Below are 25925 nucleotides of genomic sequence, written 5' to 3' on the forward strand. Positions count from 1 at the left end.
AATAGCAGATCTAAGACTTCTTAGGCAGAGGCTTGTTAGATTTATTTTAAGAACAGAAAGCAAGAGAAAGAGATAGATAAATAGGCTATTACTAGCAATGTTACTATCAGAATTACTATTTAAGTTGACCACAGAGTTCTAATTCTTATGGTTAAGGAGCATCTTATATACATGCTGAGTTCTGCCTGAAAATACCTATCCAATGAATTATAACTATGGATTATAGAGGTGGATCATAGACCTGAATTGTGAGAATGGATTGTAGACAATCCAGTATGGTCACATAACTTCCTCTTATCAGCCTTGTCAGTAATCTCTAGGCTGTGCTGTAACACTCTCTTATAGCCTTACTTCTGCAAGTGTTGTAACAAATATAATTATTTTATTATATATACTACTCTATTTTTTATATCTTTTAAAATATAATTTAAGAAGTCTATTAAATTTAATAAATTAAGCTTTTAATTAACTAGTTAAGAACTATTAAATTATAATCTATAATATAGTTCTTTCTATACAGAAAAATAAGAAACTATAGACTGCTAATCAATGTCAGAAAAGAAAGAGAAGTGTATCCAGATTCTATATAGCTACTAAGGGTATTCTAATAGGTGCAGAAGGACTGCAATGTGCTCAAGCTGATCAAAGGCAAGAAGGGGTGGTTGAGCAACTAGAACTACAGCCACTGAAGCAGGCACCACCAACATGCAGCACATATAATATAGTAGGTCATACTAGAGTGCAATGTTCTAGGCGCTAAGCAATTGATATATAGTGTATATAGCTTCAATATTTGCTGTGTTGATAGTCTAATTGCAATTTGAAAATATTTGGTGGTGGTTGGGTGGCCCGTTCGGTGGTGTGGCCCGCTCGGTGGTTGATTACGTTACTAGTTATAATAGCCTTAAGTTGCATCTGCACGCTTGTGAGTCGCCACCGACCACCACCAATGCGAAACCGGGTCTTTGGATGTTCGCCATCGCCTCTCTCCTCTCTCACCGGCCAACCTCATCAACTACGACTAGCCTGACTGCGGGCTACTTCTATTATTCGTTTCCTTTCCTTAGCCCTGATCAACTATCAAAGTTTTATTTCCGTCACCTCCGCCAGTCCCTATAACCCTTTCCTCATCTGCAAGTCGTCTAGCAAAATTAACTGGACTTCCCCCACCGGGTGCCTTCCACGTCAGACGCTATTCCGAACTCCATTCTTTTCCCCCTCGGGCTTGTCGGTAGCTGCACAGGTGTCGACGCTTTGCGATTCTTCTGCAGAGGTTACAGATAGGTCCAGGAATCGGGTAGGGGCCTTTGCGTATCACGGTGGCTGGACTGGGAAATATCTGAAGGCTTTTTTCGGCCTTCCTTTTCTTTCTCTGCAGAGCAGCATACCGGTTAATGTACACAAGAGTCTGTTGTTTGTATCCAGCGACTTTTGAGCACTTACCAGCCAGCATTCAAGAAAATTCTGTCAATTCATGAGTTCGATCAACTTCATCGATAGATATCGAATTTCGATCTCAGACCTTCCTTGCTTCTAAGAACATTTAACGAGTCTGTCACGAAATAACCGACCCTATTCGAGTCATAGTGTGCCTGCGATTGGCGAATTTGGCAGGATTGCTGTGTGCTCTCGTCTTCTTCTAGCATCCTATTGTTGCTTGTATCCATCTCGTACCCCAATACTGTTGTCTAGTCACTTGCCAATCCTTTTCGTTTCGCTGCACAGTTGAATACAATGTCATCCTCCGTCCACTTCAAGTTCAAATCTCAGAAAGAACCCTCGAGGGTAACTTTTGATGGCACGGGAATCTCAGCGTTTGAACTGAAGCGAGAGATAATCAATCAGAATAGACTAGGTGATGGGACAGATTTCGAGTTGGCTATCTACAACGAGGATACTGGAGAGGGTAAGTTTAAAAATTGCAAGTTGTCTTCGCTATCTCCGTTTTGAATATTCTAACGAGTCGGTTGAAGAGTACGATGATGACACGACAATCATTCCCCGTTCAACGTCTGTTATAGCCCGCAGGCTACCGGCCGCGAGACCAGGGAAAGGCGGCGCAGCACGTTATGTTTCTGGGAAAGTTCCGGTCAATGCACGTAACACTCAACGCGCTGAGCAGTCTTCGTCGAATCGTGCAGCTCCCAGCAATGGCCATGTAGTGAGCAGCAGCATGTCGGAACTCAATAATGCTCAGACCGAAGACGAGAAAATCAAGGCCCTTTTCAATCTCCAGGCTAATCAATGGAAAGAGCAACAACAGGAAATGGCCAAGTAAGTCAGGAGCAGACGTCGTCTACAAAAGGAAATATGGCTAACATCGTCCTTATTTTATAGTGCCACTCCTGTCGCCTTTGGCCGAGGCAGAGGGAAACCTGTTAACGTCCCAGACCATCCTCCGCCACCGGGATACCTATGTTACCGTTGTCGAGAAAAAGGTATGATTCCTTTTTTATGCCAGCTTGAATCTGTGTTTCTAACATGATATAGGGCACTGGATACAGGCTTGTCCTACCAACAATGACCCGAAGTTCGATGGTAGGTACAGGGTCAAGCGATCGACGGGCATTCCTCGGTCTCTCCAGACGAAAGTCGAGAAACCCGACTCTCTGGCACTGGATGGTTCAAATGAGGATCTGAAGAATTCCGGGGTTATGGTCAATGCTGATGGCGACTTCGTCATTGCTAAGCCCGACAAAGCGGCTTGGGAATTGTATCAGGAAAAGGCCAAGGCATCAGCTGCGGCGGCGGCGGAAGCGGCAGCCGCTGAAGGCAGTAAAGAGCTGCGGGCAAGGGGTCTGGAATGCCCAATTGACAAACGGATGTTCTTAGAACCAACGAAGACACCATGCTGCAAAAGAACATACTGCAATGATTGTATCACAAATGCTCTGATTGAAAGTGATTTTGTCTGCCCGGGATGTTCTACAGAAGGCGTTTTACTTGACAACCTTTCTGTTGACGATGAGACCGCCGCCAAGCTCAAAGCGTACGAAGCCGAAAAGGCGGAAGAAAGAAAGGAGAAAGAAAAGCAGCCGCAGGCACAGGACACACAAACTCATAAGGCGTCTGAGGAAGAGACAAGCAGGTCGCCTCAGTCGAAATCCACAACACGTTCACCAGCGTTGTCAAGTCGACCCACATCAACGCAGTCGAAAAAACGGCCGGCAGAGGATGAAGATGCCAAGAAAGATGGTTCTGAGAATGGGGACTCTGCACCATTAATGAAAAAACAGAGATCTCAAGACCGGCAGGCATCAACGGAGTCTTCTGGTATCCAAGCTAAAGATTCTGTGACCGGCATTTCCCCGTTGCCTTTCAATCAGCAGATGCCATTTGGCGGCTTTGGCTTTATGCAATCCCAGGGTATTCCACCAGTGCCTTTTGTGGACAATGGTTTCATTCCTGGGGGTATGGGGTTCATGAATCCAGTGATGTTGCCTTCTGGAAATGGTTATCCAGCTAGTATGCAGAATGGATGGAACCAAATGAATAACATGGATTTCATGTCCCAGCCAAATAGGATGTACAATGACAGCATCAACAGCGCCATGATGTCTGATAATGGCTATGGATCCCCAAGCATGTACAACGGCATGAGCGATGTCCCCGCGGGAATGAATGTCATGGGTCAAATGGCAGGTCATATGCAGCAGCAGTCGCCTTTCCAGCAGGGACCAGGCATAAATGCTTTTTCCAACCAGCAACGAACTACGTTCAGCGCGCCATTCGCTAGAGAGGAAGATAATGCATACTTCCGCCAACCTGTTAATCCGCACCGACATCAAGCAAGGCAGCGGAGGATACGGCCGAGTGATTATCGAGAGCTCTGAATAGCATGGGGATATGCTTATCCAGCCGTCTCTTGTTCATTTCCTAAGTTTGCCGGTCGTCGTTCCAACTTGCCTCGGCCCTTGAAATGTATATTAGCGCCGTCCCTCACTTGCATATATTATGGTAGATGCTAAGATATTACGTCCATTCACAGTTCATGATTTGGGGAATGACGACTGCAGGTAGCTGACCATGGCGAGCCAGGGGCAGTATCTGATAAGGAATTCATCGGGAAGATTTTGACGTGCAAGCCGTTTTCATGATAGTCGTTCTTTGGATGGGGACCTGCCGCTGAAATATACATGCATGCAGTGTTTATGAGATTGATTTTACCTCCCTGGCCCTTTTTATCCTCCCTGGTATTGACTTCTCATCAAAGTATGTCTTTAGGTTACTATGGCATTTTTTGAGGGTTTGTTCGCTCATACAGAATGATTGGATGTCTAAACCGACTTTGGTCCGATGGGCGTCACATAACTCGGGTCTTGATAGGCGATGATGGAAATTGTTGAGTCATATAGATTGGCAATATAGAACGTATGACTAAACCGCACAAGTGACAACATGCGGATCCTGTTCTAGATTATGAGGATATGATTCTGGCTGTAGACCCCTGGAGCAGGAACCTGCAATGATATTCTGATACAGATACGAAGAAAGCACCATCCAGTTGGCAAATTAGGGTAACAATGGTTAGGGTAGAATGTAAAATACCTGTTATCTAACTGGTTGGGTGATGAATGTGCAACCAGATTAATACCTGAGATGTCAATATGTACCTATCTCTTCGTAGTAGTCGGGAAGCCTCTGATATGTGGGCCCAGTAAGGAGCTATATCATGGTACCTAATGAATAATGCAACAAAAGAACAAATTGAACCTATTAATCTTACTGTGCCATCCTGAGGTCAATTCTTCGGCCATCGCATCTAATCTAGAAATTAGGTACTTTCGGTACTCAGAACCCTTAGGTTAGTACTACCTAAGTGTCACCTGAGGTTGCTAGTGTCATGTGAGTGGCATCATGCCAGACTGACTAAGCAGAACCATGCCGCAATCTCTCGGTGCCAGGCTTTTTCCGTTCTTCACTTTATTCTTGGTAGTACTCCGTACTCCGCACCCCTTAACTCTGCAATCCATCATCTACATTGAGAGTTTCATTCACCGGTCTTGCTATCTGTACCCGCCTGCATAAGTCACCGCTAGGTCATATCTGCATTTGTTGATCTTTCATTACAAACCTACATAGATCCGAGGACGCTTATCTTCCAGACCTTTATATTTCACCTGTCCCTTAGTTACCTATACTGCAAGAGACTTTCGTCAAATCCCCTTCTTTGCTGGACTACTATCCAATATGGCTGAAAGTTCCAACAGTCACAGTAGTATTTCCAATCAACAGCAGCGATTCTTTGACAGAAGTCCTCAGACTAGTGTTGTCGCCAGCTGTTATAGCGTCAACGTCTCTGCTGCGGTAAACGGATTCCACTATTGCACTACGACCGGGGCCGGTAAGGCATCCATTTCTATTCCCACTGTCCAGAGTATATTCCGATCCCATGATGCAGGTACTAATTTTTGTATTACTGTAGGAGCACAGTGGTATCCCTGAGGTCCCCTCAGGGTCTAAACCTTCCATAAGCCCTCCCCTTAATATTCCGGCCGGGTCCGGGGCCGAGAGCTTCTTGCCAGGTAATGGATGGCCTGAACAGAAAGGGGAGGCAGCGCAAACCATCACAGAGGAGTGTGAGAGGCTCTTCTGCGACACGTTGTCTGCGATTTTCCTTGGTGAGAGGAGTCGTACACGACAACAGTCGCTAGGGATGGGTGCGTATCATCACACCGCTTGGCCTGACCACCTCAAGGAGGATCATAAACGCATTCAAAGTTGGATCGAAGTATGGGCCTATGCAAGCGATGCTATCTATAGAGGATTCGTGGCAGATGACAACTACGGGAGAACGCTATTTGTCTTCTTCGAAGATCATGCGTTAGGCCATGGCCTTAAATCTGGGTAAGTTTCTACAATAACCCTTTGTAACGTAGCGGATGCTTCCGTGTCCTCATACTACAATGTTCTATGCCATAGACTGACTGTCGTCGTGCAGACTAATGGCCCTGTTCGAGTTGGCAAGCATGCCTGCCTTCGACTGCTCTCATATTGTTGCCTGTGTCCCTCGCTCAGTAGATGCTGTCGAACTGGATGTTGTCAGGGACTTAGGATGGTGCGGGTTTAGCCTGACAACCTTGGAACGCTGGATTCATCGCGGAAGCAGCGACTCCTCTATTAGTACTAGATGGCTTTTCCTGGATGCTGAAGTTTAAGTTATTTATGTTGTCTGATCGACGGATATGACGCTCGTTCGCATTGTTTACGGTTCTGTCCTATCCAGTTTGCCTTGTGCCGTCTTATCTATAGTTCCTCCTCGTTTCTCTATTTGAACATCTTTTAAACTTCGAGAATAGAACGTGAGTAAAGGGTTTTCAGAATTTGGGTGCTAGCCGTAAATCAGGCATGTATACAGGCAGATCACAACTTGGTCTCGGCAGGAGTCATGTGAATAAACTGCTCCATATCATGCCGCTTATCGATAAGACGGAAGGATCCACGTCACATTCCTGGACTTCTCCGCACAGAAGCATTTCATCCTCGTCAAGATATCAAACTGTGACCCATTTTATCTGCCGCAGAGAAATGTTCGCATTATCCTGTTTCAGGTGATTTACACTTGAAGAGAAACACGCTAATATCATTGCTCGGCCGGGCAGTCGACGAGACGGATGCTTTATGAGCTGACCCCGCCTCTCCCCTCTTGACAGCCTGTTTCAGTTCTTCATCGAAAGATTGCCGCAACACTCTTAGATTTAACGGAACCATGCCACTTACAAAGGAGCATTCCTCACCGTCTATATTTCCAACTTTCCTTCTTCCCCCAGCCCCCTTCCGTAGGTCGAAGACCTCCGGGCGGTCCTCCAGTCCTACTGGCACGGATCTCCGAGCAGACAAAACTGGAGCAGAAAAATATCTCGACGGGCACATCTCCTACATTAGATGCGCTCGCTGTTCGGCAGACCTGTGCCTTACTTCTCAGATAATAAGCAAAGGATTTACCGGTCGCCATGGTCGTGCCTACCTCGTTTCTGCAGACCCTTTAACCTGTGCAATCTCTATGGGCCCATCGTCTTCTCCAACCACTTCACTCCCCAATACGATCACTCAAAGGGCAGTACCGAGGCAACTGGTGACTGGGGCCCATACTGTCAGTGATATCAGTTGTCTTTTCTGTGGAAGTGTATTGGGTTGGAAGTATGTCGCCGCAGAAGAGGAGTCTCAGCGTTATAAGGTTGGAAAATTCATTTTGGAGACCAAGCGGATTACTACATCATCGTGTTGGGAAACCAATGTGAAGGCCCCTTCAAACTCTCCTGATCCCCAGCCAAGCCTTGGGGAGGCACGATCGGAGACGCTCGACGGTAATGTGGAATTTGACAGCCAAGACGAGGCCGAGTGTGAGGATCTATTCGCTGGGGTTTGGAGCCCCAGCCTGGCTATTCGCCGAAGAAGCCGCAAGTTCGAGAGACGTTCTGCAGTCCACGGATCTGGTTAGTTGATCTATGTGAATTTGAGATTGCAGCTACTCCCTTTCTTTCTTCTTTTTTTCATATGTACAACGCGTAAGATAGGCAAACATTGAGTATTATTGCTTTAAAGTATAGTACATAGCCACAAACCCCAGAAAGATGACAAGGACCATGCATATCTTTCTTCCCAGATCCTTAAGATTCATACCTGCTTTGGGTATCCCATCAAGGCCTAGACAGACCTTGTTCATTTTTCACCGTTATTGGTGGCTGGAGGTTCATGATATCTAATAGTCCTAAGCTGTATCTTCGACTTTCGCTCGCTTGGGGCCTCCTTCATTAGTTGCATCCTCGGCCGACCTTTTCCCCTTTGATATACTCTCGACATTATTTGCAGACCGAGTTGACCCATTGACCGGCGGCTTCTTTCTCACAAACGCAGAAAGATCATTTGCCCCTTTGGTAGCTTCCTCCAATCGGGCCTTTTGCTCCGAGGGTGACTGTCCTATAATCTGTCCAAGAATACCACCCAGTGTATTGAAACTATCACCACTCTGATTAAGATCATTGATCGATACTGGAGGACGTCGAAGATCGAGCAACTGTATACGAATGGTATTAGTAAAAAATAATGATCTAAAACGGATCCCCAAGAGAATAAACTCACCCGTTGTTCCATATCTGTCACTATATCTTTGACGTTGGCTATTTTCCGCTTCGCAGCAGCCACTTTATCTTCATCCGTTATCTGACCAGAATCCAGCTTCTTCTGTTCCTGGGCCATTCTGATCTTGCAACTTTCAATGGCAGTTTCCATGTGCTTTGCAGCCTCCTTTCTCATGTCATCATCAACGCTGGTAATCTGGTCATCCGCAACTTCATCGTCTTCTCCCTTTTGCCTATTGACAGAGGAAAACTCCAGGGCAAGGGAGAGTTTGTAGTGACATTCGGCGACAGAAGGATCTTCAAGCGGGAAAAGTGCCTGCTTCAACTTAAGGGCAGCTTTGAGATCAGTGACAGCATCCATAAATCTCTCCCCTTCCAAGGAAATCTCAGCTTGTAGGTCGTACGTGTCTGCAAGCCGTTCCTTGATTCTCTTGACCTCAGGTGGCATGTCCGAAGATTTCCCATTGGCAGTGTAGTCGCTCTCCACCTCATCCAATTTGCGCAGCAGAAGAATGCGAGCCAGATCGAGCACTTCAAAAGCGTTTGCAAAATCATCTTCTTCCTCTTCCTCAGCTGCCCTGTCTGCGTCGTCCTCTTCATCTGAATCTGACTCATCAAAGTTCTCATCTCCTGTGAATTGGAAGTATGGCTGATTCGTGACCGCCTTCGACTTCACCTTCTCTTCTCCTTCAGCATGCTGCATCACGGCACTCCCGGCGATGGCATTATTAATGATCTTTTCGCTGGCAGCGCTGGACCCTGTCGATTTCATGCTCTCCCTAGATGCTTTCTTAGGCTCTGTGGGTTCTCCGGCGAGCTTGGATCCAAGAACATCGCTTTTGCTCACAGCAACGTTGTATAGGGATTTTCCGTAAGCGTAAAGAAGATCGGCATTGTCGACAGACATTTCCCCGTTCAACTCAGCTTGTAGTTCAGTGGCTTGAGAGTAAAGCTCGGCGGCAGCATTAAAATCCTTTATGGCATCCTTTGCCGAAGCACGGGCAGTGAGCTCTGCTAACCGCGCTCGCTTTTGCTCCGGCGTCTCGTTCGAGGAGCTCATTTTGACAGGCGCGTCGGTTGGCTCAGCTGCAGCCATGACAAGCTTGACGGAACAAAGTGCTTCTATTGTAGAGCGATTTCGTAGTCGCGTTGTCTGGCAAATGTAGTTGTGGCGGGAACGGAGAGTGACTTAATGATCCAACTTAATGGGACCGTCGCGGTCGCGTCTGCGGCACGCGGGGCGCTACGCGTCTCCCAAACGGGACTCGATAGATATCGCACCTCTCGCTCTCGCATCTTGACCTGCCCATCATCGCATTTTGCTTCGCGAATGGACTGTCTGCCCGTCGCTTGTTCTTTCCCCCGATAGTAAGACCTGTTCCGGCTGGTGAGATGAACGGCAAACCGCCTGCGGGCACGCCTATCGCACCCGCAACTCTGAAAGATTCAGCTGTCTCGGATTCTCTTCCCTCATCGTCACCGGCCTTTGGAACTCCAGTCCGCCCTGTTCGAATCGGCAAGCCCCATACACTCCCAGCGAAGACCTCAATACTGCCTATTCTGCTCCCCCCCTCCACTCTCCGACCTATAGCCTTCCGCACATTCACCAGGAAGCACAATTTGACAATCACGTCGACAGCCCTCCAGACCCTAGCGAGCTTTGTGGGCAAGAACTGCGGCTCGGGATGGCGCGAAGAAGGCCTCGCAGAGCGAGTACTGGACGAAGTGGCGAAGATGTGGAAAAAAGCAGGCGGCGGCGTGATTGTCGAGGACGGCAGCGGGGCTTCTCTGAAGGCTATATTACAGACGCTGGAGAGCAGCATGAGTGGTGGCAGAGTCATAGCTGGGAAGACAACTGGGCAGGACGGCAATACAGCACGCACCCACGATTTGTCTGACAGCGGGACGAGTGTCAATACTGTACACCCTACCTTTCCTGCAGTGTCAGACGGGAATGACGAAGACGGCGACCATTCTAATGCGTCACTCGATCCAAGAAAGTGGATCAAGATTGTTGGAGCGTTCGATCAGCCGCAATTAGTATATAATGCCAACAAGAAACACTTCGAAGCATCGACATCGAAACCCTCCCTGTTTCCGCCTCCCTCTCACAGGACATCTCTGTTTAGGGACCGTTATAATCTCGTCTATCAATTGTTGCTACGCAATGAATCATTCCAAACTTCATCGTTCGGGGTCTCCAGCGGCCCCTCATTCCCACGGTCTTCTACGGTCACGGCCCAGCAATCCTTTAAGCTAACACCTATTGCGAACTTATTAGGAAGAAGCGGGACATCCCATCTGTTACTGGGCTTGCTTTCGGTGTCTCCGGCAGGAGAGCTATCCCTCAGCGATCTGACAGGGAGTATCGGATTGGACCTGAGCCATGCACGGGCAGTACCTGAGGATGGCGCATGGTTTGCCCCAGGAATGATTGTTCTTGTAGATGGTATATACGAGGAGGAAGAGAGCGTTAAAGGGTCAACCTTGGGAGGCAACAGCGGGGTGGGGGGTGCTATAGGTGGCCGATTTGTCGGAATCTCAATCTGCGGCCCTCCATGCGAACGAAGAGAGGTGACCATAGGAACTAGTAGCCGCAAAGGGAGCGGAGATCTTGTTTCTAGTGGAGGTTTCGGCTGGGTCGACTTCCTAGGAGTTGGAAGCGAGCGGGCACAAGGGCAGCGCATGAGAAAGATTATGACGAGATGCCTACGATACGGGCAAAACGATAAGCAAGACCCTAGCCGACGAACTATGGCAATCATGAGTGAGGTAAATCTTGATAACGTGAAAACCCTTGAAGCACTGAAGAAAGTTCTCAGTATCTACAATGATTTGCCGTTGTCAGAACTTCCACTTGTTTTTTTCATGATCGGGAACTTTGTTCGGGACGCTGTGATCAGCGGAGGTGGTCGAGGGGGTAGTATTGAGTATAAGGAGTATTTCGACTCGCTCGCCCTGGTTTTGTCAGAATTTCCATTGGTTCTGCGACACTCAACCTTTGTTTTTGTTCCCGGTGATAATGATCCATGGGCCTCTGCGTTTTCAGCGGGTGCTGCCACTGCAATCCCACGCGAGGCCATTCCTGAGTTATTTACCTCTAGGGTGAAACGTGCATTTTCGACGGCAAACCATGAATCAGAATCACCACACTCCACAGACTCCCCTGGTGAGGCAGTTTGGACGTCTAATCCTTCGCGGCTTTGTATGTTTGGTCCGGTTCATGAGATAGTTGTCTTTCGAGATGATATATCCGGGCGACTGAGGCGGAGCGCAGTTCTCACCGGAACAGAGGCAGTTACTGAGCCTGACATTGAAATGTCTGAGTCGGATCGCACAGCGAATATGGATTCTCTACAGAGTGGAAAACCGCAGGAACCTCCTGTTGAAGAACAAAGGCAGAGAACGGGAGAAAATCCATCAGCTGCAATGCTTGCAGCCCGGAAGCTTGTCAAGACAGTCCTGGATCAGGGCCATATGTCCCCATTTCCACTTACGTCACGACCGGTGCTATGGGACTATGCGTCTTCTTTGCAGTTGTATCCATTGCCTACCGCATTTGTTCTTGCGGATGCTGAAGCGGCACCTTTTGCAATTACCTACGAAGGGTGCCATGTGATGAATCCTGGAAGACTGGTGCCTGAAGGGAATAAGAACCTGGCAAGTTGGATAGAGTATGATGTTCTGAAAAATAGGGGAAGAGTCAGAGAAGAGCGCTACTGACTCTGCTTTGGGAACCCCACTTAGATATCTGACAACTGTTACATCGTGAAGACAGGGGAGGAGAATTCAGGTGAAAACAACTTGCAAGTTTTGTTGAAAAAATAATCTTTTCTTAATGATATCATTACAGTGTGTAAAGGTGGACTCGGCATTTTACTGATGACTGTGGATTTACAATTTTGATGACAGTGAATGGAATAATAAGGTTTCCTGGACATTAATTCTCTAGTAAAAAAGCCTCAACATCAACTTCTTGTTGTCAAGGTCAAAAAACACAAAGATGTGTCAAACTACCAGAGAGTGATCATACTGCATGGAGAGATTACACTCATCGGACCGATCAATTACATAGAAGGCTTAGCCTACTTTGGTGAAAACCGATACTTAGGTGATTCCATCATGGCCTTTTTTTGAAGGTAAAATAAGATATTAAGTCATTTTCAAGTTACAACCATCGTACATGTACATGTGCCCCTTAAGGCGGAGATATGACAGCAAATAACATGTGCAGCAACTATACTGCGGGGAAGGAAACAGAAAACACCACCAGAAACATAAGGTGCCAATCCAGTTGAAACACCAACCGCATTTGACCACTTCAGAAGCGGGAGATATATGCTCCAGGTAAGTTAGTCGATCATGATAACATCAGTGTCGCCCGGCTCGGGCTTTTGTACATTGTTGCTGGCCACACTTGTAGCAGTAGCACCAACGGCATGAGAATTGCCTTCTTCTGTTCCGCCCCCTGAGACGTTCCAACCCGTCCCATTATCGATCTCATCCTTCGGATTGCCGTTTGCGACTTTAGTATCTGGCCCACTCTGACTGCTGGCGAAACACATGTCCAGTTCCGATATAAGATTCCAAACTTTCTCAACGTCTGCGACAGCCCCGTTGCCAAGCCCTTTCCAGCCATCACCTTTCGAATCATACACTCTTTCTTGCAACTTGTTTTCAATATCCTCACGACCCGATCTCTCTTGCGGTGAGCTCACGTCCTTCAGAATCCAGGTCAGGCGGTCCCGATGTTGACCAGCAGTGATAAGGAAGCGATATTTTTGGCCAGGATAACGGATAAGGTAGACTTTCGCATTACGCGCGGTAACAAGGACTTTCGATCGGTGATTACGAGAGGGATTAGTAGTAATGCGATTTAGCGCCCGTAGCAGCGGAAGAGTAAAAGGGAGAAGCTCTATGACACGATCGAGGCCGACGTCAATGCTGTCATGGTTGAGAATGGCCGTTAATGATTCTTTGATGCGACGATGGGGATTTAAGTGATCAAAGTTGATTCCCAGACATATGTGGGCAAGTGGCGTAGTCTTGGACCGAAGGTCAACGGGGTCTATATCTGCTGGGAACGACAGGTCCGAGTACCTGATGTCAATGCTGGCACGGAGATCTTGCACAGCTGCATAAGTGAAAGTGAGCTGGGAAAGTGACAATGACTGCGGGTTGACTCTTTTACGCCGGAGAGACTCAAGGATTGAGAGCACACATTCAAGCTGCTGCAGACGGCTGAAAAGGTCGGTAATAATAGCTTTTCCAGCTGTAACAAGAAAGCGAATAGCAAAGCCGCCGCCTTTAGGTTGGAAAACAACGGAGCTATCCATCTTGGAGGACAGGGCACTAATAGCCCTAATAGGCGTCAGTAACTGTCCATATGCGACGATAATGACACATTTGGTTTGAGGATCGACTCCTTGAAATGAGAGGCGGATAGTATTTTTGACAAAGGACTTCTTCCGTGTTCCCGCTGGTGACGATATCTGAAGACCCGGGGGCAGCCTTGATGCCTCAAAACGAATAAACAGATTTGGCACTCGAAGTCCTGGTTCGATCTGTAATTTCTGCACAGGCGGGAATGAATGGACACAACGCAGTTCTGCTAGGTAATGGGCATTGGCATGAATAGCAAGCATTCCCGCAAGGCAATGTTCCAGGTCCGCAAAGGACGTGTAGTTAAGCCGCTGATGCGCAGTGAGGAGTTTCTCAGTAACTATCTGAGCTGACTGCAAGGCGGCAGATCCAGGACCCGCTTCGTTTGCGGTAGAATGGGTACTTGTCGACGGTGCCATTTTAAGTTTGATTATCCACCAATGGTCACCGTCCATACTGCTTGTTGCGGCTACGATCCAATTCCGTTGCCAATGTCGGTTCGAGAAGAAAGAAAACCGCAGGACACTGGAAGGGAATATCCGCCGGATATCCAGCCTCAGACCTCGGGGATTAACCGTCTCCCAGCCGAGTACCTTAGCGTGTGATTCGACCTCCTCCATAGCAGCAATACACCGAAGTCGCGAGACACGAGAGACTATGTCGTCGACAGAGGACTTTTCAATGCTGCGGTCGCCTTCGTGGCGGCTCAACAGTGTGGGGGTTGTTGAGAGCGTAACTGTCCCTGACATCGGCTCTACAGATACACGAAGATATCTGGACGCTGTAAGCTGGACAGTGAGGTAGCAAAAGCCCGGCTCGGTGGCAGACATTTGGACTCTGAGGGAGAGAGTACGGGTCCAATATAGAGCTCCGTCGCTCAATCTCTCGTATGCCGAGCGAAGTATGTGAGAGGCGTGTAGCGCAATTACGCTTCGCAGGGTAGACTCCATCGATAGAGTTTTCGTATCAAATCTAATGCTCGCACTGTCGACCTCCTTGTTATCGCGCATCCAGCGTAAACCGAGATACGGCACTCCTGAAATTCGGGATTCATCCGAATTGTCTCTCCGACGGCCACTCTTGACACCAATTTCAAGCCAGCTTTTAGCACCGGATCTGAGAGCCCAGTATTGTACAATCAGCGTGCGGTGTAGCAGCTCAACACGCAAAGCATCAGACCAATTGCCCCGCGACAACTCCATAGCCTGTCTGAAGAGGATGTTTATCTTGTTCGTCAGAACCAAGTTATGGAGAAAATCAAAACATCCAACCAGTCCCTGATCTCGAAGAATGTCATTGACTTTGAGGTCGAGCTCGTTGAAAAGCCGTCCTTTAGGAACGGGGGATGAAGGCGAAAAGAGAAAACGGATATCGATAAAGAAAAATTGAGAAGATTGCCTCTCTTCCGCGATGGAAAGGTCGATTTCAAATTCCTCTGGAACGAAAAAGGTCACTCTGCCGTCATGCACAAGATAGGTATGGAAAGAAGCAGAAACCGAGTCGTGTAAGACAAGTCTCGCGCCGATGATCCTATTGATCTTTTGCAATGTCCTGAGCATCTTTTTTGCAGTCAGGGGCTTCGGGGGCTTGTATCCCAGCTGAGAACGGAAAAATTAACATGGTTTCAACAACTCAAGAGGGAGAGTGCAAAACTCACGTCCGGCATGGAAGCGACTTTTCCCTTTGACAAAACTTCCAACGCCGTCTTCAGATCTGGATTCGCGACTTGGGCTCTCACCAGGTCTCTTTTCATATCACCCACTCGCTGCACAGCTCCATTGTACGCCAAGTGCCGTGTGCGGATGAAGCCTTGAAGATCGATCAGTTTACTTACGTCGGCCGCTCGCCGGCTCCATTGCGACAGGACGAGAAGCTTGATAAACTCGGCCCTTTTACCCTGCGCAAAGTCTAGAATACGTAGTTTCTTATGCATATTCTCCGCGGATTGGTTTCCAGACGGTTTGCCATTCGCAAGGACCGGCTGAGTTGCTTGGCCTTGAGGGGGCACCTGAACCTCTGCTAGCTCAGCGATCAGATCCGATAGATCATTCCAGCACTGCTGCACCGATCTGTTGACCAGCTGCGCATATGGAAAGAAGCCATGCGTGATGTGCACCAATTCAGGCGGCAACTGGCTCAACATGTCTGACCACGCCTCCGCTTTAGCTCTCTGGGCATCTGTGTGCGTTTGGTCAGGTCCTCTCAAAGAACCATTCACATGATTTGAACCGTCCTTCGAATCCAGGGCATCGCCATCCTTCTTAGCCATGTGCGACGATGTGAGGATGCCATTATTGTGATTGTGGGCGTCTACCCCCCGGCTGGATCCGCTGATATTGGCATTGTCCATGATGACGCCAGGCATATCTGGGTTTGCGCCGCTGGGTACGACGTCGTCGTCGTCTTGCGCCCTTCCCTCCTTCACCCCCTACACAGCACTGTTTAAGCTGTCACAAGCGCTATATTTCAAACCTCGGTAAACCGGTCTGGAGTTGTCGAAGGCAAGCAAAGATTATTGACGGTGGACGAACCAGAGCGGTCAGCACAAGGCCATATATGTCGACAGACCGGGGAGTGTGAAGCGAGACTGGATGGACAGGGCTCCGGTTGGAAGGATCGCAGAATGGTAAACAGGGCTAGCCTGGCTTAATCGCCAAGGAAAATTTGCAGACAGATGCCAGAGGGAGATCGCGACGAGGGTAGCAACTGCCTCGTGGACAGGACCGGTGTGTTGTGTCTGAGACTGTGAAGGGTGTGAGCCTTGAGCAAAAGCAGGAAGAAAGTACTAATGGGGTTGGACAATTTACCTCAGGTTCGTAAGAAATTGGGGGAGGGTGGAGTAGCGCTGCTCCAACCTGCAATGGAGGCGGGTTGGGAGGGGGAAGTCTGGTCTCGGCGAAGGCGGGAGAAGGGGATGTTGAAAGCGGAGAAAACAAGAGTAGCAGGAGGACCAGGATAGAGGAGGAAGGCGGCTTGGGAAAAAAAGAGGTCTAACTGGCAAACTGGCAACGGAGGCAGTTTGATGATGGATAGAGGAGTGAGATGGAGGGACAGAGGTGAAGGAACGAAAAGAGAATGACTGTCCACTTTGGGTAGTAGACAGGCCCAGAGACAATGATGATGGATGATGGGGTGGGTGGCCGATGCGCTGCAGACGCGATGCAAGCAAGAGCACCGGTACGAAGCCCACTAACAGACAGGACGCTTGGAGCCTCAGCTATCTGTGTAGGGCGTAGGAGTACTTTGCAAGGTAGGTAGACAGTAGAGCTTCGAAGGTGGTCGGCCACCAACCACCTGGAGGTGGAGAGGTGGAGCTGAATGGCGTTGACGGGATGGTTACGCTCTGCCAGGCCTGGGCACTACTAAATCTAAAGGGCCTGCACAGCACTTCAGAAGATGCTTTTTCCGCCGCCGGGCCCTGATGATCAATCATCAAGCAGGCAGTGGAGCTGCATACAAGCGTCGCGCCTCGGCCCTCCACGTGAATCAATCAGTTGGTGATGCCATTCCGCTTTAATCCCGTCCTGCTTCTCACCATCAGTTCCATGACCCCGACACGACCTTTCACCCATCCACCAGGTGCGATGATGATTCCTTCCCATGCTCTTGTGAGCGCTTCCTGATCTACCCAAAGCTTCTCCCTTGGTGGTGTCGCCATCTGTCGCAACTGTCGGTATAGGGTCCGCCAGACACCACAAAAAGCGGCCTCTGCATGAGACAGAGACCTGCAAACATTGCGGTGTGCTCCACTGTGCGAGCAACTTCAGACCGCTGATTCCCCTGCACCTGTGATGGTCTGTCGTCAGTATCTCCAACGCTGCTCGGATTCTACTGTCAATCTCCGGTCTAGCTGACACTGTTCTTGGTCATCTGCAGCAGGCATCTCAAAGTTCACGTTCCTATTCCCATCAACTATTATTACCATCTTCTCAAAAAGCATCCAGAGCGTATACCCCCCAACGGCCGTCCGATTCTCCAACACCATCCTTTGATGCCGATGATGAGGATTCCTTTCTAGATAGGACTACTGTCGACATGCAAGAAGACGAGATTTCAGAGCGTCAGCCACTGCTTCCGCAGTATCCAGGCGATGATACTCGGCCAACGAGTAAGAAGGAGCTTGCCGGCTGGTACAGCTATGGCTGGGCGGCGGAGGTGTTTGCAGTGTGCGCCATGAGTATGGAATCATTGTCGTGTTGTCTTCTCGGCTTTCCCGCCCGAGCCTTGTTATCGCAGGATGTCACTCGACTAACGACTACTGTTCCCCAGGTTCCTTCCTCCCAATCACCCTCGAGCAGATGGCGCGGGATCGAGGGGTTCTCCTGTCGGACAAGACGACACCGTGTAGTGCTACCTGGGGCGCTTCTCCTTCAAACTTCCCGATGACACCTGTCAGCCACAGAATTCCACGCGGTCCGAAAACCAGTCAATGTGTCATCTATTTCCTGGGAATGGAGATCAATACTGCAAGCTTCGCAATGTACACGTTCTCGGTGAGCGTTTTAATTCAAGCTTTGCTGATCATCTCAATGTCCGGAGCTGCGGACCACGGACGCTATCGCAAGCTCCTCCTGGTCATTTTCGCATGTGTCGGCTCAATCTCCACGATGTTGTTTCTACCCGTGGTGCCCCGGGTGTATCTCCTTGGTTCCCTACTGGCAATAATTGCGAACACCTGTTTTGGAGCGTCTTTCGTACTTCTGAACTCCTTCTTGCCCCTGTTGGTTCGTCATCATCCTTCTGTGATGGATACCCGCGTTGAAGATGCTCCAGCAACGAATGTAGAAACGCATTTTGAAGAAGGCCAATCTTCCGGTGCCGCCAATGGGACTTACAACGCCAGCTATGGTACCACTTCACCGCTGCTCCAAGGGGATCATTCCAACGGTAGGCCAACCGCAACAACATCGGCCCCTGAAGCTTCAGCCAGCATATCTGCGGCACTCCAGTTGTCTACGAAAATATCATCGTACGGAATTGGCATAGGATATATCGGTGCGGTTATATTACAAATTCTATGTATAGCTGTTGTCATAGCCAATCATCAGACAACCTTTTCACTGCGCCTAGTCCTCTTTCTGATTGGGCTGTGGTGGTTCCTCTTTACTGTACCCGCTGTTCTCTGGCTACGGCCCCGGCCCGGACCGCCTTTGCCATTTTCCGGTTCCGGGAAGCAGCGTCGCTCATGGACTGGATATATTGCCTACGCTTGGGCATCGCTGGGCAAGACGGCCTTGCGGGCCCGTCGTCTCAAAGACATTTTACTCTTCCTTGCGGCCTGGTTTCTCCTAAGTGACGGCATTGCCACAGTGGGCGGGACAGCCGTGCTTTTTGCGAAGACTCAGCTTGATATGGAACCCGCCTCTCTTGGGCTCATTAATGTGATCGCGATGATCTCGGGAGTCTGTGGAGCGTTTTCGTGGAGCTACATATCACAGTTGCTAAAGCTTCGGGCATCGCAAACTATAATCGCATGCATCTGCTTGTTTGAGCTAATTCCGCTGTACGGCATGTTAGGATACATTCCTGCCATCAAAAGGCTCGGGTTTTTTGGCCTGCAGAATCCGTGGGAGATGTTCCCACTGGGTGCTGTGTACGGCCTCGTCATGGGCGGCTTGTCGTCATATTGCAGAAGCTTCTTTGGGGAGCTGATTCCACCAGGATACGAGGCGGCCTTCTACGCTCTATACGCCATCACGGACAAAGGATCCAGTGTATTTGGCCCGGCAATCGTCGGTGCTATAACAGATCGGTACGGCGAGATCAGACCAGCATTCGTATTTCTTGCTGCCCTGATATTCTTCCCGCTGCCGCTTATGCTCCTGGTAGATGTCGATCGAGGGAAGCGGGATGCCGCGGAGCTGGCGGCTGAGTTGGATGGAAGACCGAAAGAAAATGATCGGGGCTACCAGGCGGTTCCTAGTATCCAGCTTGTAGATGAAGAAAATGCGCAAAGAGGACAGGAACACGAAGAGGAGGAAGCGGGGATTGCTGTCAGGTAGGGTCAAGTTCCGGTTGTGAACACGTAGGATTGTATGTACGTAGTACTTTGGGACTGATCATTACGGCCCCGCAACCATGAGAATAGAGCACTGTTGAATTAATCTCAAATAGAGTATTGTCAATCCATTCAGTGTCGTCCAGCTGTGCAAGATGTGACTGCCTCTTGGCAGATATCAACCATGCGGCTGAGATATTATTATTATTTAATCAAGTTTAACGTCCATATAGAGCCTTTCAGCTATGACAGACACCTCATCCTGGGCAGCAGCGAACTGCTGCCCCTGTATAGTTTCTAGGGATCACCCTGCTAACATCTAGTAATTCTGAACCTTTTCCTTGCCTGAACCACTTATATTGTGCAGAGGCATTTGGGTCTAAGCCCTCCTTGGTGGTCCTTGCTGTCTGGGTATCACCTGGGTAGGCCTTCTGGCCACTCAGGCTACCCACCCTCTTAACCATCTCCCACTTGTTCTGCTGCTTCCACTTCTTCTAACCCATGTTCATTGTCCTGTTGGGCCCTCTGTGCTTCCCAGGATGCTTCCTGCAGAAAACACCCTATAGTGGTGGTTGCCAGGAACTCCAAAAGGCACTTAGTCGCCCATCTATTGCTAAAGAGCCTTCCTTCTGGGGTGTCTTCTGCTGCTGTTGGTACCAGGACCTTAGCTCTAGCTAGGGCCTTATAGAAGGCTGTTCTCTGCTTCTGCCACTTTCAACACTCAAATAGTAGGTGTTGCACCATTTCCTTAGATGCCTGGCATGCCTGGCAGGCAGCTGAGTCTCAGGCCTGGATGCAGTGCAAGTAGAAGCCTATTGCTGCATGTCCTGCTTTCAGCTGGTAGTAACAACATGCCAGTTTTTTAGAAGCTGCCACAACCACTGAGTCTTGACTCTGTCCATAAGTTGTTTGGTATGCTTATTCGGCATTCAGGGACTGGTGTGCCAGTGTTTTATTAAGCTATGTAGTGTATTATGCTCTACTGGCTTCTGTAGCTGACCACTTTATATATGCCAGTGTGATCTCTCTCACTGAGCCTTGTAGAGGCTTAGTAGCTGCCCACTTGGCTGCCTGGTCTGCTATCTCATTACCTTCTATATCCTTATGTCCTGGTACCTATTGAATGGTGACCTCACAGCCCTGTCAGTATAGGTGTTGGGCTGCTGTATGTGCTTGCTGGGCTAGGGACTGGCCAGGCCCTGCCTCTATGTGTGTGAGCTGTGCAATTGCTGCCTGTAAGTCTAGTAGGACCCTCACAGGGCCTCTGCTGTGTAGTCTACAGGCTAGTTCCAGAGCAGATACAGCACCTACTAGCTCTGCATCAAAGACATCTTTCCCTTGGCCAAGTGGAAGCTCTTTGGTTTGCCATGTCCCTTGAGGGTTCTTCCAGGCAATGCCGGCACCTGCCTGTTCATCCTCTAGCTGGGAGCCATCTGACCATAGGGATAGGCCTTGATGTGGGGCATTTGCCTCCCTGATGGCTTCCTCTAGAGGTAGAATCTTGATTCTGCCTAGGAAGGTGCTGGGAAATGCTTCCACTACCTCTTCAAAACCCTCTGAGAGGTCTATCTTTAGGATAGCTGCTAGCTTACTAGCTAGATGCTGCCCTAGGCTCCAGGGACCCTGGGATCCAGCTCTGTTAAGAACCTCTGCCCATCTTCAATCACCTATAGGCTGCTCCCCAGGTTGAGCATGTTGGTCCCCCTCTCTAAAGCTCACTGGGAGGATCTGCCTGGCTGGATGGTTCCTAGGCAGTCCAAGTAGCCTAAGGGCATAGCCTCTCTGCCTAGCATCAAGTACTGCTTCTGCTGGGCCTAGTGCTGCTTCCTTTAGTAGTGGTCCTAATAGTGTTGTCTGCAGCATGCTGGTGATTGCTTGTGCTTGTTAATTGACCAATTGTTGCACTCCTGCTAAGCAGTCCTTCTGGCCTTGCCACCATAGCTCTGCTCCATATAGGGCCACTGCCTGTACTGCTGCAATCTGGATTCTGTGTATCAGACCTGGCACTAGGCCTCACCCCTGGCACAGGACTTTTACCTGTGCTTCTGCTTTATGGGCCTTCTTTAGGCATATCTGGTAGTGAGTCTTCAGAGTCAGGCCACTATCAAGCCATATTCCCAGCCATCAAGTGGCTTCATAATTGAATAATACTGGGTGGCCTTCTATCTGGAGCATGGCCTTCCTCACTTGATCCTTCAGCAGTCTACCCCTCTTCCTGGTGAATAGAGCTGCCTCTGTCTTTTCTTTGTTGAACTGCACTGCATGTTCATGGCCCCATTCCATAGCAGCTGCGGCTGCCAGCTCCAGATGCTGGCAGACCTGCTGTACTGAGCTCCCTGATGCTATGAGGCCTATATCATCAGCATATGATAGTGGTCTGATGCCTGGGACTGCTTGCTCAATCGCGTCAAAGATTCCTCCTAGGTAGATGACAAAGAGGATAGGGGAGACTGGTAAGCCCTGTGGAACCCCTGAGTTGATCTCTTGCTCCTGGCACTGATGGCCATCAATCACCAGCTGCACCTTGCAGTCAGAGAGAAAAGACTGCACCCAGCAGCATAAGTCCCCATCAAGTCCTAGCCCTGCCATGTGTTACACCAGTCTGGTTGAGTCAACATGGTTAAAGGCCCCCTTTATATCCATAAATAATGCCCCAACTAGCTGTTTCTGAGCCCAAGCCTTATAAACTTCATGGATTAGGCATGCTACTGTATCTATGATGCTGCAACACTTGCAGCTGCCCATCTGCCCTGGGTGCAGTACCCTTGCAGCTTCACAATATGATGAGATAGCCTCTGCAGCTACTTTTTCAACCACCTTCCCTAGGCAATTAAGCAGACTGATCACTTGATAAGACTTGACCATGGTGTAGTCATGCTTATCAGGCTTCTGCAGCAGTATGCCTCTTGCTGTCTTCCATGTCTGTGGATAGATCTCTAGGCAAAAGCATTGTCTTGTCAATGCCACTATCCTTGATGCTTCCCAGCTCCACAGCAACTGTAGAGCCTGGAAATTCAACCTGTCTATATCTGGAGCTTTTTGAGTTGCTTGGCTGAGTAGTGCCCTTTCCACCATTGCCTTGTCCACTTGCTGATGCATCACTCCTGGGGGGATATAGTTTACAGGCATATTCCTTGGGGCTGTAGGGAACAGAACCTCTCTAATTAGGGCATCCTTTTCTTCCAGGGTGGTTGCCAGTTGCCTCTGAGGGCCTCTCAGCACTGGTGTGGTGCCTGCTGCTTTAGGGGTAGTGTACCTCAGTGCAAGCCAGCATCAAGTAGTATTATCAGGCCCTAGTCAACCTCCAGATGGAACTCTAGGCTCATCCCTAGGCTGGTCTCCAGGCGGTCTGTGGGCTGGCCTGTCAGAAAGGCTTCCCAGCACTCACACTTCACCCACTGCACTGTCCAGTAGAAGTTGTTTCAAGCTTGTTTGAGCTGATGCTCTGTCTCTAGGCCTGCTTTCCAGGCCCATTTAGCTTGGGCATAGGCCTTACAGCTCTGCTTGATCTTATCCCCCCACCAGTGTTTAGAGCAAGCTGTCACTCATAGTTGTTTTGCATGCTCATTGAGTATCTGAGTCAAGAATTCTTGAATCCAGACAGCCTTCTCAGCCACATCTGCCTCTACACAGGCATCTGATAGGAGTTGCCGGTGTGCTGCTAAGGCCTGCCATGCTTGAACTGCTTTATTCAGGGTCTCTGCATCCTCTAGTAAACCCTGAATGTGCCAGCCAGTTACTTCAGAAGAGGGTTGTCCTGGAGAAGCCTTCTCCAGGTCCTCCCATTCCATTAGTATTAGCTCATGATCAGAGCCTGTCAGGCAGTCCTGCTCAACCAGCCAGCATGGCAGGGGCCCTAGATCCTGGGTGGTGAGAGATAGGTCAATAATAGAGATCCCTGGTGTGCTTTTAGGTCTAGTGGCCACCTCTGGCTCATTATTGATATAGAGATCAAACTGTTCAATCAATGCTTCCAGGGGTCCAGTATTGATATAGCTGGTAGTCTGAGGGTTCCATAAAGGGCTGTGGGTGTTGAAATCCCCCACAATCAGACACTTACCCTGCAGCAGCTGCCCCCAATCTGCATCCTCAATAGCTCACCTCCACCTGGGGTCTGCACCCTGCCAGCAATGCCCTTCCCCTAGCCAATTGTCATAACAGTTAATCACTTGTGTCCTGCACACACACTGCTGCCTCTTATCTAGGTCCCAGACATCTAGTACTATTAGATATGGGTGGTTCAAGAGATCTGTCTGCACCTCAACCAACTTCTGATTCAGAAGGTCCTTTCTCATGGCCACTGCCACTTAGTGCTTTTGATGCTCTGCTCCCTCTGGCCAGTAGATAAGATATCCACCATGCCTGAATTCTCACTCAATATAGGGCTCCTGTAGGCAGACAATGCCTGCTTTTCTCTGGAGTCCAGCTTCCAGGGCTGCTATAGTAATAGCATATGCCCTGCAGCAATTATGCTGGAGTACTAGCATAACACTGCTATGCTGGAGGCCCTGGATTCAGTTGGCCTAGAGGTGTGTATCTCCCTCATCTCTGTGTCTTGAGGGGTTCTTGGGGCATGCCAGATTCTAGAAGCCTGTGGAGTTTCTGAATTCTGCATAGGCCTAGTTGTGGGTGTTCTAGGACCCTGACTGCCCTCTTCAATAGCTGTGAGCTGTGTTCCAGACTGCCTGCCTGTTGTCTGTGGGCTGCTAGATGCTGAGCTGCTTCTAGCACAGTTCCTGACAACCACTTCTAAGCCAGATGAGCTGGGGGTGGTTATGTTGAATCCTCTGGTCCCTTCTATCGGCTTGCTTAACTCCCTGTGGGCTTCCCTTCTCTTAGGGCAGTTGGTTGCTATTGCAGAATGCTTACTGCCACAGTTTCCATATCTTGCTGGTGTATGTTGATATGCCTTCCCTGCTTTAGCTGTGCAGTTAACCACTTTACAGCCATAGTCTAAGCCCTTATGTGGTCCTGCACAGATAAAGCACATTAGTGGACAATCACCACATACCTTAAAGCTGTGATGACCTATACTACAGCACCTAGGACATATAGTGTCTGGTTCTAGCTTCCAGTAGTGTTCTGTTTGGTATCTGGAGCCACCAAACTGAATGCCATTAACATAGAGCTCTCATGCTTTTTCCAGAGATCCAACTGTAATAACAATTGAGGAGCCCTTCTGGGCCCCTTTTCTTAGCTTATCTGAAGCTTGCAGCCAGGTTGGGTCCCTTATAAGGTGCAGGGAGCTGCCTGTCTCAATTTCCTGTCTTGCCAGAGCAAGACCTAGAGTTAGATAACACCTGATGGGTACTCCATGCACCTTTAGCCTGTACCACTGCTCTGGTGCCTCCACAGAGACCACTGCTGGATCTGCCTCTCTGGCTGCTGTCACCAGCTGGTCTGCATAAGTAGGTAGTAGCATAGTATTTGATGCTCCTTTCTGCAATAGAATTGAGATAGCACCTGTGCTGGTATAGCCTAGGTCCATTATCTGAAGGAAGCCTGGGAGTTCTATCTTGGTCAGGGCTAGATTCAGCTGTAGTATTATATCTTCCTTTGCTGCTTTTGGGGCATCCAACCCTCCATCTCATCTTATTATGAGCTGCTGGGCCCCCTTAGAGGTATGCTTGATTGGTTTGAGCTGGATTGGCTGTGCTAGCTTCTGAGACTGGATATTCTGAGCCTTCTGGGCTTTTCAACCCTTCTTATCTGGCACTGTCTGTAACGACGGGCCTAAGACTTCTTAGGCAGAGGATTGTTAGGTTTATCTTGAAGGACAGAAGACAAGGAAAAGATAGATAATGAGTTGTTACTAGCAATGTTAACTAGGATTGCTATTTGAGTTGACCACAGGGTCCTAATCCCCATGGTTAAGGAGTGTCTTTATATACATAGTCCTTCTGTGGGTATTGGTATACCATATGGTATACTGTATACCCGATGGTATATTGTATACCCAATGGTATGTTGTATACCTGATGGTATACTGTATACCTTTTAGTCCTTGTATACCATTGATTAGTTATAATCATGTGATGCCTGCAATGGCTTCTATCTCTTGCGGGGTAATATCCATTATGCAATGCTGTGTTGGGCAGCGCCGATCGTAACAGTGTCCTTGTGAATATGAATATCCGGCTGAAAACACCTACCCCCCCTGGAAGCCAATCCAGTGATATATGGGCACTAGAGACACCTTATAATATTATGCAATTAGAGTGCCAAGCAACTACTATCAAGGCCTTGCTTAAGTGATGCATAAAGAGTCCTTCAAGCCCAACAGATGCAGCTTTAAACCAGCTTATCAAGGGGTGTCAAATGGCTATGAACAGCACAGTGCTTCTGGCAAGAGAAAATTGTGATTTACAGGCTGCAAATGAGAAATAGTGACAAAAAAGTAAGCAATCTAATAAGCAGATATCCTGTACAGGAGGCCTTACTGTACAGGAAGGTCAGGATCTTAT

The 25925-nt window shown here is 48.8% G+C and overlaps 9 protein-coding genes across 9 annotated transcripts; 5 read left to right on the forward strand and 4 right to left on the reverse strand.

Annotated features, from left to right (window-relative positions):
• Positions 1-1734: 1734 nt before the first annotated feature.
• On the forward strand, positions 1735-3833 carry VTN00DRAFT_4581 (uncharacterized protein; the record flags this gene model as incomplete). Its single annotated transcript, XM_069431020.1, has 4 exons — positions 1735-1906; positions 1974-2274; positions 2338-2438; positions 2491-3833. 4 exons carry the CDS (start codon positions 1735-1737, stop codon positions 3831-3833), a joined length of 1917 nt encoding a protein of 638 aa, XP_069290097.1.
• A 1357-nt stretch (positions 3834-5190) lies between these two features.
• On the forward strand, positions 5191-6158 carry VTN00DRAFT_4582 (uncharacterized protein; the record flags this gene model as incomplete). Its single annotated transcript, XM_069431021.1, has 4 exons — positions 5191-5344; positions 5426-5432; positions 5476-5847; positions 5942-6158. The coding sequence occupies 4 exons, from the start codon at positions 5191-5193 to the stop codon at positions 6156-6158; spliced, it is 750 nt and encodes a 249-aa protein (XP_069290098.1).
• Positions 6159-6709: 551 nt separating this feature from the next.
• Positions 6710-7651, forward strand: VTN00DRAFT_4583 (uncharacterized protein; the record flags this gene model as incomplete). Its single annotated transcript, XM_069431022.1, has 2 exons — positions 6710-7436; positions 7551-7651. 2 exons carry the CDS (start codon positions 6710-6712, stop codon positions 7649-7651), a joined length of 828 nt encoding a protein of 275 aa, XP_069290099.1.
• Positions 7652-7711: 60 nt separating this feature from the next.
• VTN00DRAFT_4584 (uncharacterized protein) lies at positions 7712-9177 on the reverse strand (the record flags this gene model as incomplete). Its single annotated transcript, XM_069431023.1, has 2 exons — positions 7712-8017; positions 8083-9177. The coding sequence occupies 2 exons, from the start codon at positions 9175-9177 to the stop codon at positions 7712-7714; spliced, it is 1401 nt and encodes a 466-aa protein (XP_069290100.1).
• Positions 9178-9473: 296 nt separating this feature from the next.
• VTN00DRAFT_4585 (uncharacterized protein) lies at positions 9474-11804 on the forward strand (the record flags this gene model as incomplete). Its single annotated transcript, XM_069431024.1, has 1 exon — positions 9474-11804. One exon carries the CDS (start codon positions 9474-9476, stop codon positions 11802-11804), a length of 2331 nt encoding a protein of 776 aa, XP_069290101.1.
• A 629-nt stretch (positions 11805-12433) lies between these two features.
• Positions 12434-15828, reverse strand: VTN00DRAFT_4586 (uncharacterized protein; the record flags this gene model as incomplete). The annotated part of the gene is made up of 2 exons (XM_069431025.1): positions 12434-15061; positions 15121-15828. The coding sequence occupies 2 exons, from the start codon at positions 15826-15828 to the stop codon at positions 12434-12436; spliced, it is 3336 nt and encodes a 1111-aa protein (XP_069290102.1).
• Positions 15829-16109: 281 nt separating this feature from the next.
• VTN00DRAFT_4587 (uncharacterized protein) lies at positions 16110-17121 on the reverse strand (the record flags this gene model as incomplete). Its single annotated transcript, XM_069431026.1, has 3 exons — positions 16110-16206; positions 16271-16308; positions 16999-17121. The coding sequence occupies 3 exons, from the start codon at positions 17119-17121 to the stop codon at positions 16110-16112; spliced, it is 258 nt and encodes an 85-aa protein (XP_069290103.1).
• A 133-nt stretch (positions 17122-17254) lies between these two features.
• VTN00DRAFT_4588 (uncharacterized protein) lies at positions 17255-19465 on the forward strand (the record flags this gene model as incomplete). The annotated part of the gene is made up of 3 exons (XM_069431027.1): positions 17255-17257; positions 17340-17640; positions 17733-19465. The coding sequence occupies 3 exons, from the start codon at positions 17255-17257 to the stop codon at positions 19463-19465; spliced, it is 2037 nt and encodes a 678-aa protein (XP_069290104.1).
• A 3541-nt stretch (positions 19466-23006) lies between these two features.
• VTN00DRAFT_4589 (uncharacterized protein) lies at positions 23007-23756 on the reverse strand (the record flags this gene model as incomplete). Its single annotated transcript, XM_069431028.1, has 3 exons — positions 23007-23465; positions 23522-23602; positions 23685-23756. 3 exons carry the CDS (start codon positions 23754-23756, stop codon positions 23007-23009), a joined length of 612 nt encoding a protein of 203 aa, XP_069290105.1.
• Between the last annotated feature and the right edge of the window lie 2169 nt (positions 23757-25925).

This window comes from Thermoascus crustaceus (genome assembly GCF_041956765.1).
Source record: "Thermoascus crustaceus strain CBS 181.67 unplaced genomic scaffold VTN00scaffold_2, whole genome shotgun sequence".
In the NCBI taxonomy this organism is placed as follows: Eukaryota; Fungi; Ascomycota; class Eurotiomycetes; order Eurotiales; family Thermoascaceae; genus Thermoascus; species Thermoascus crustaceus.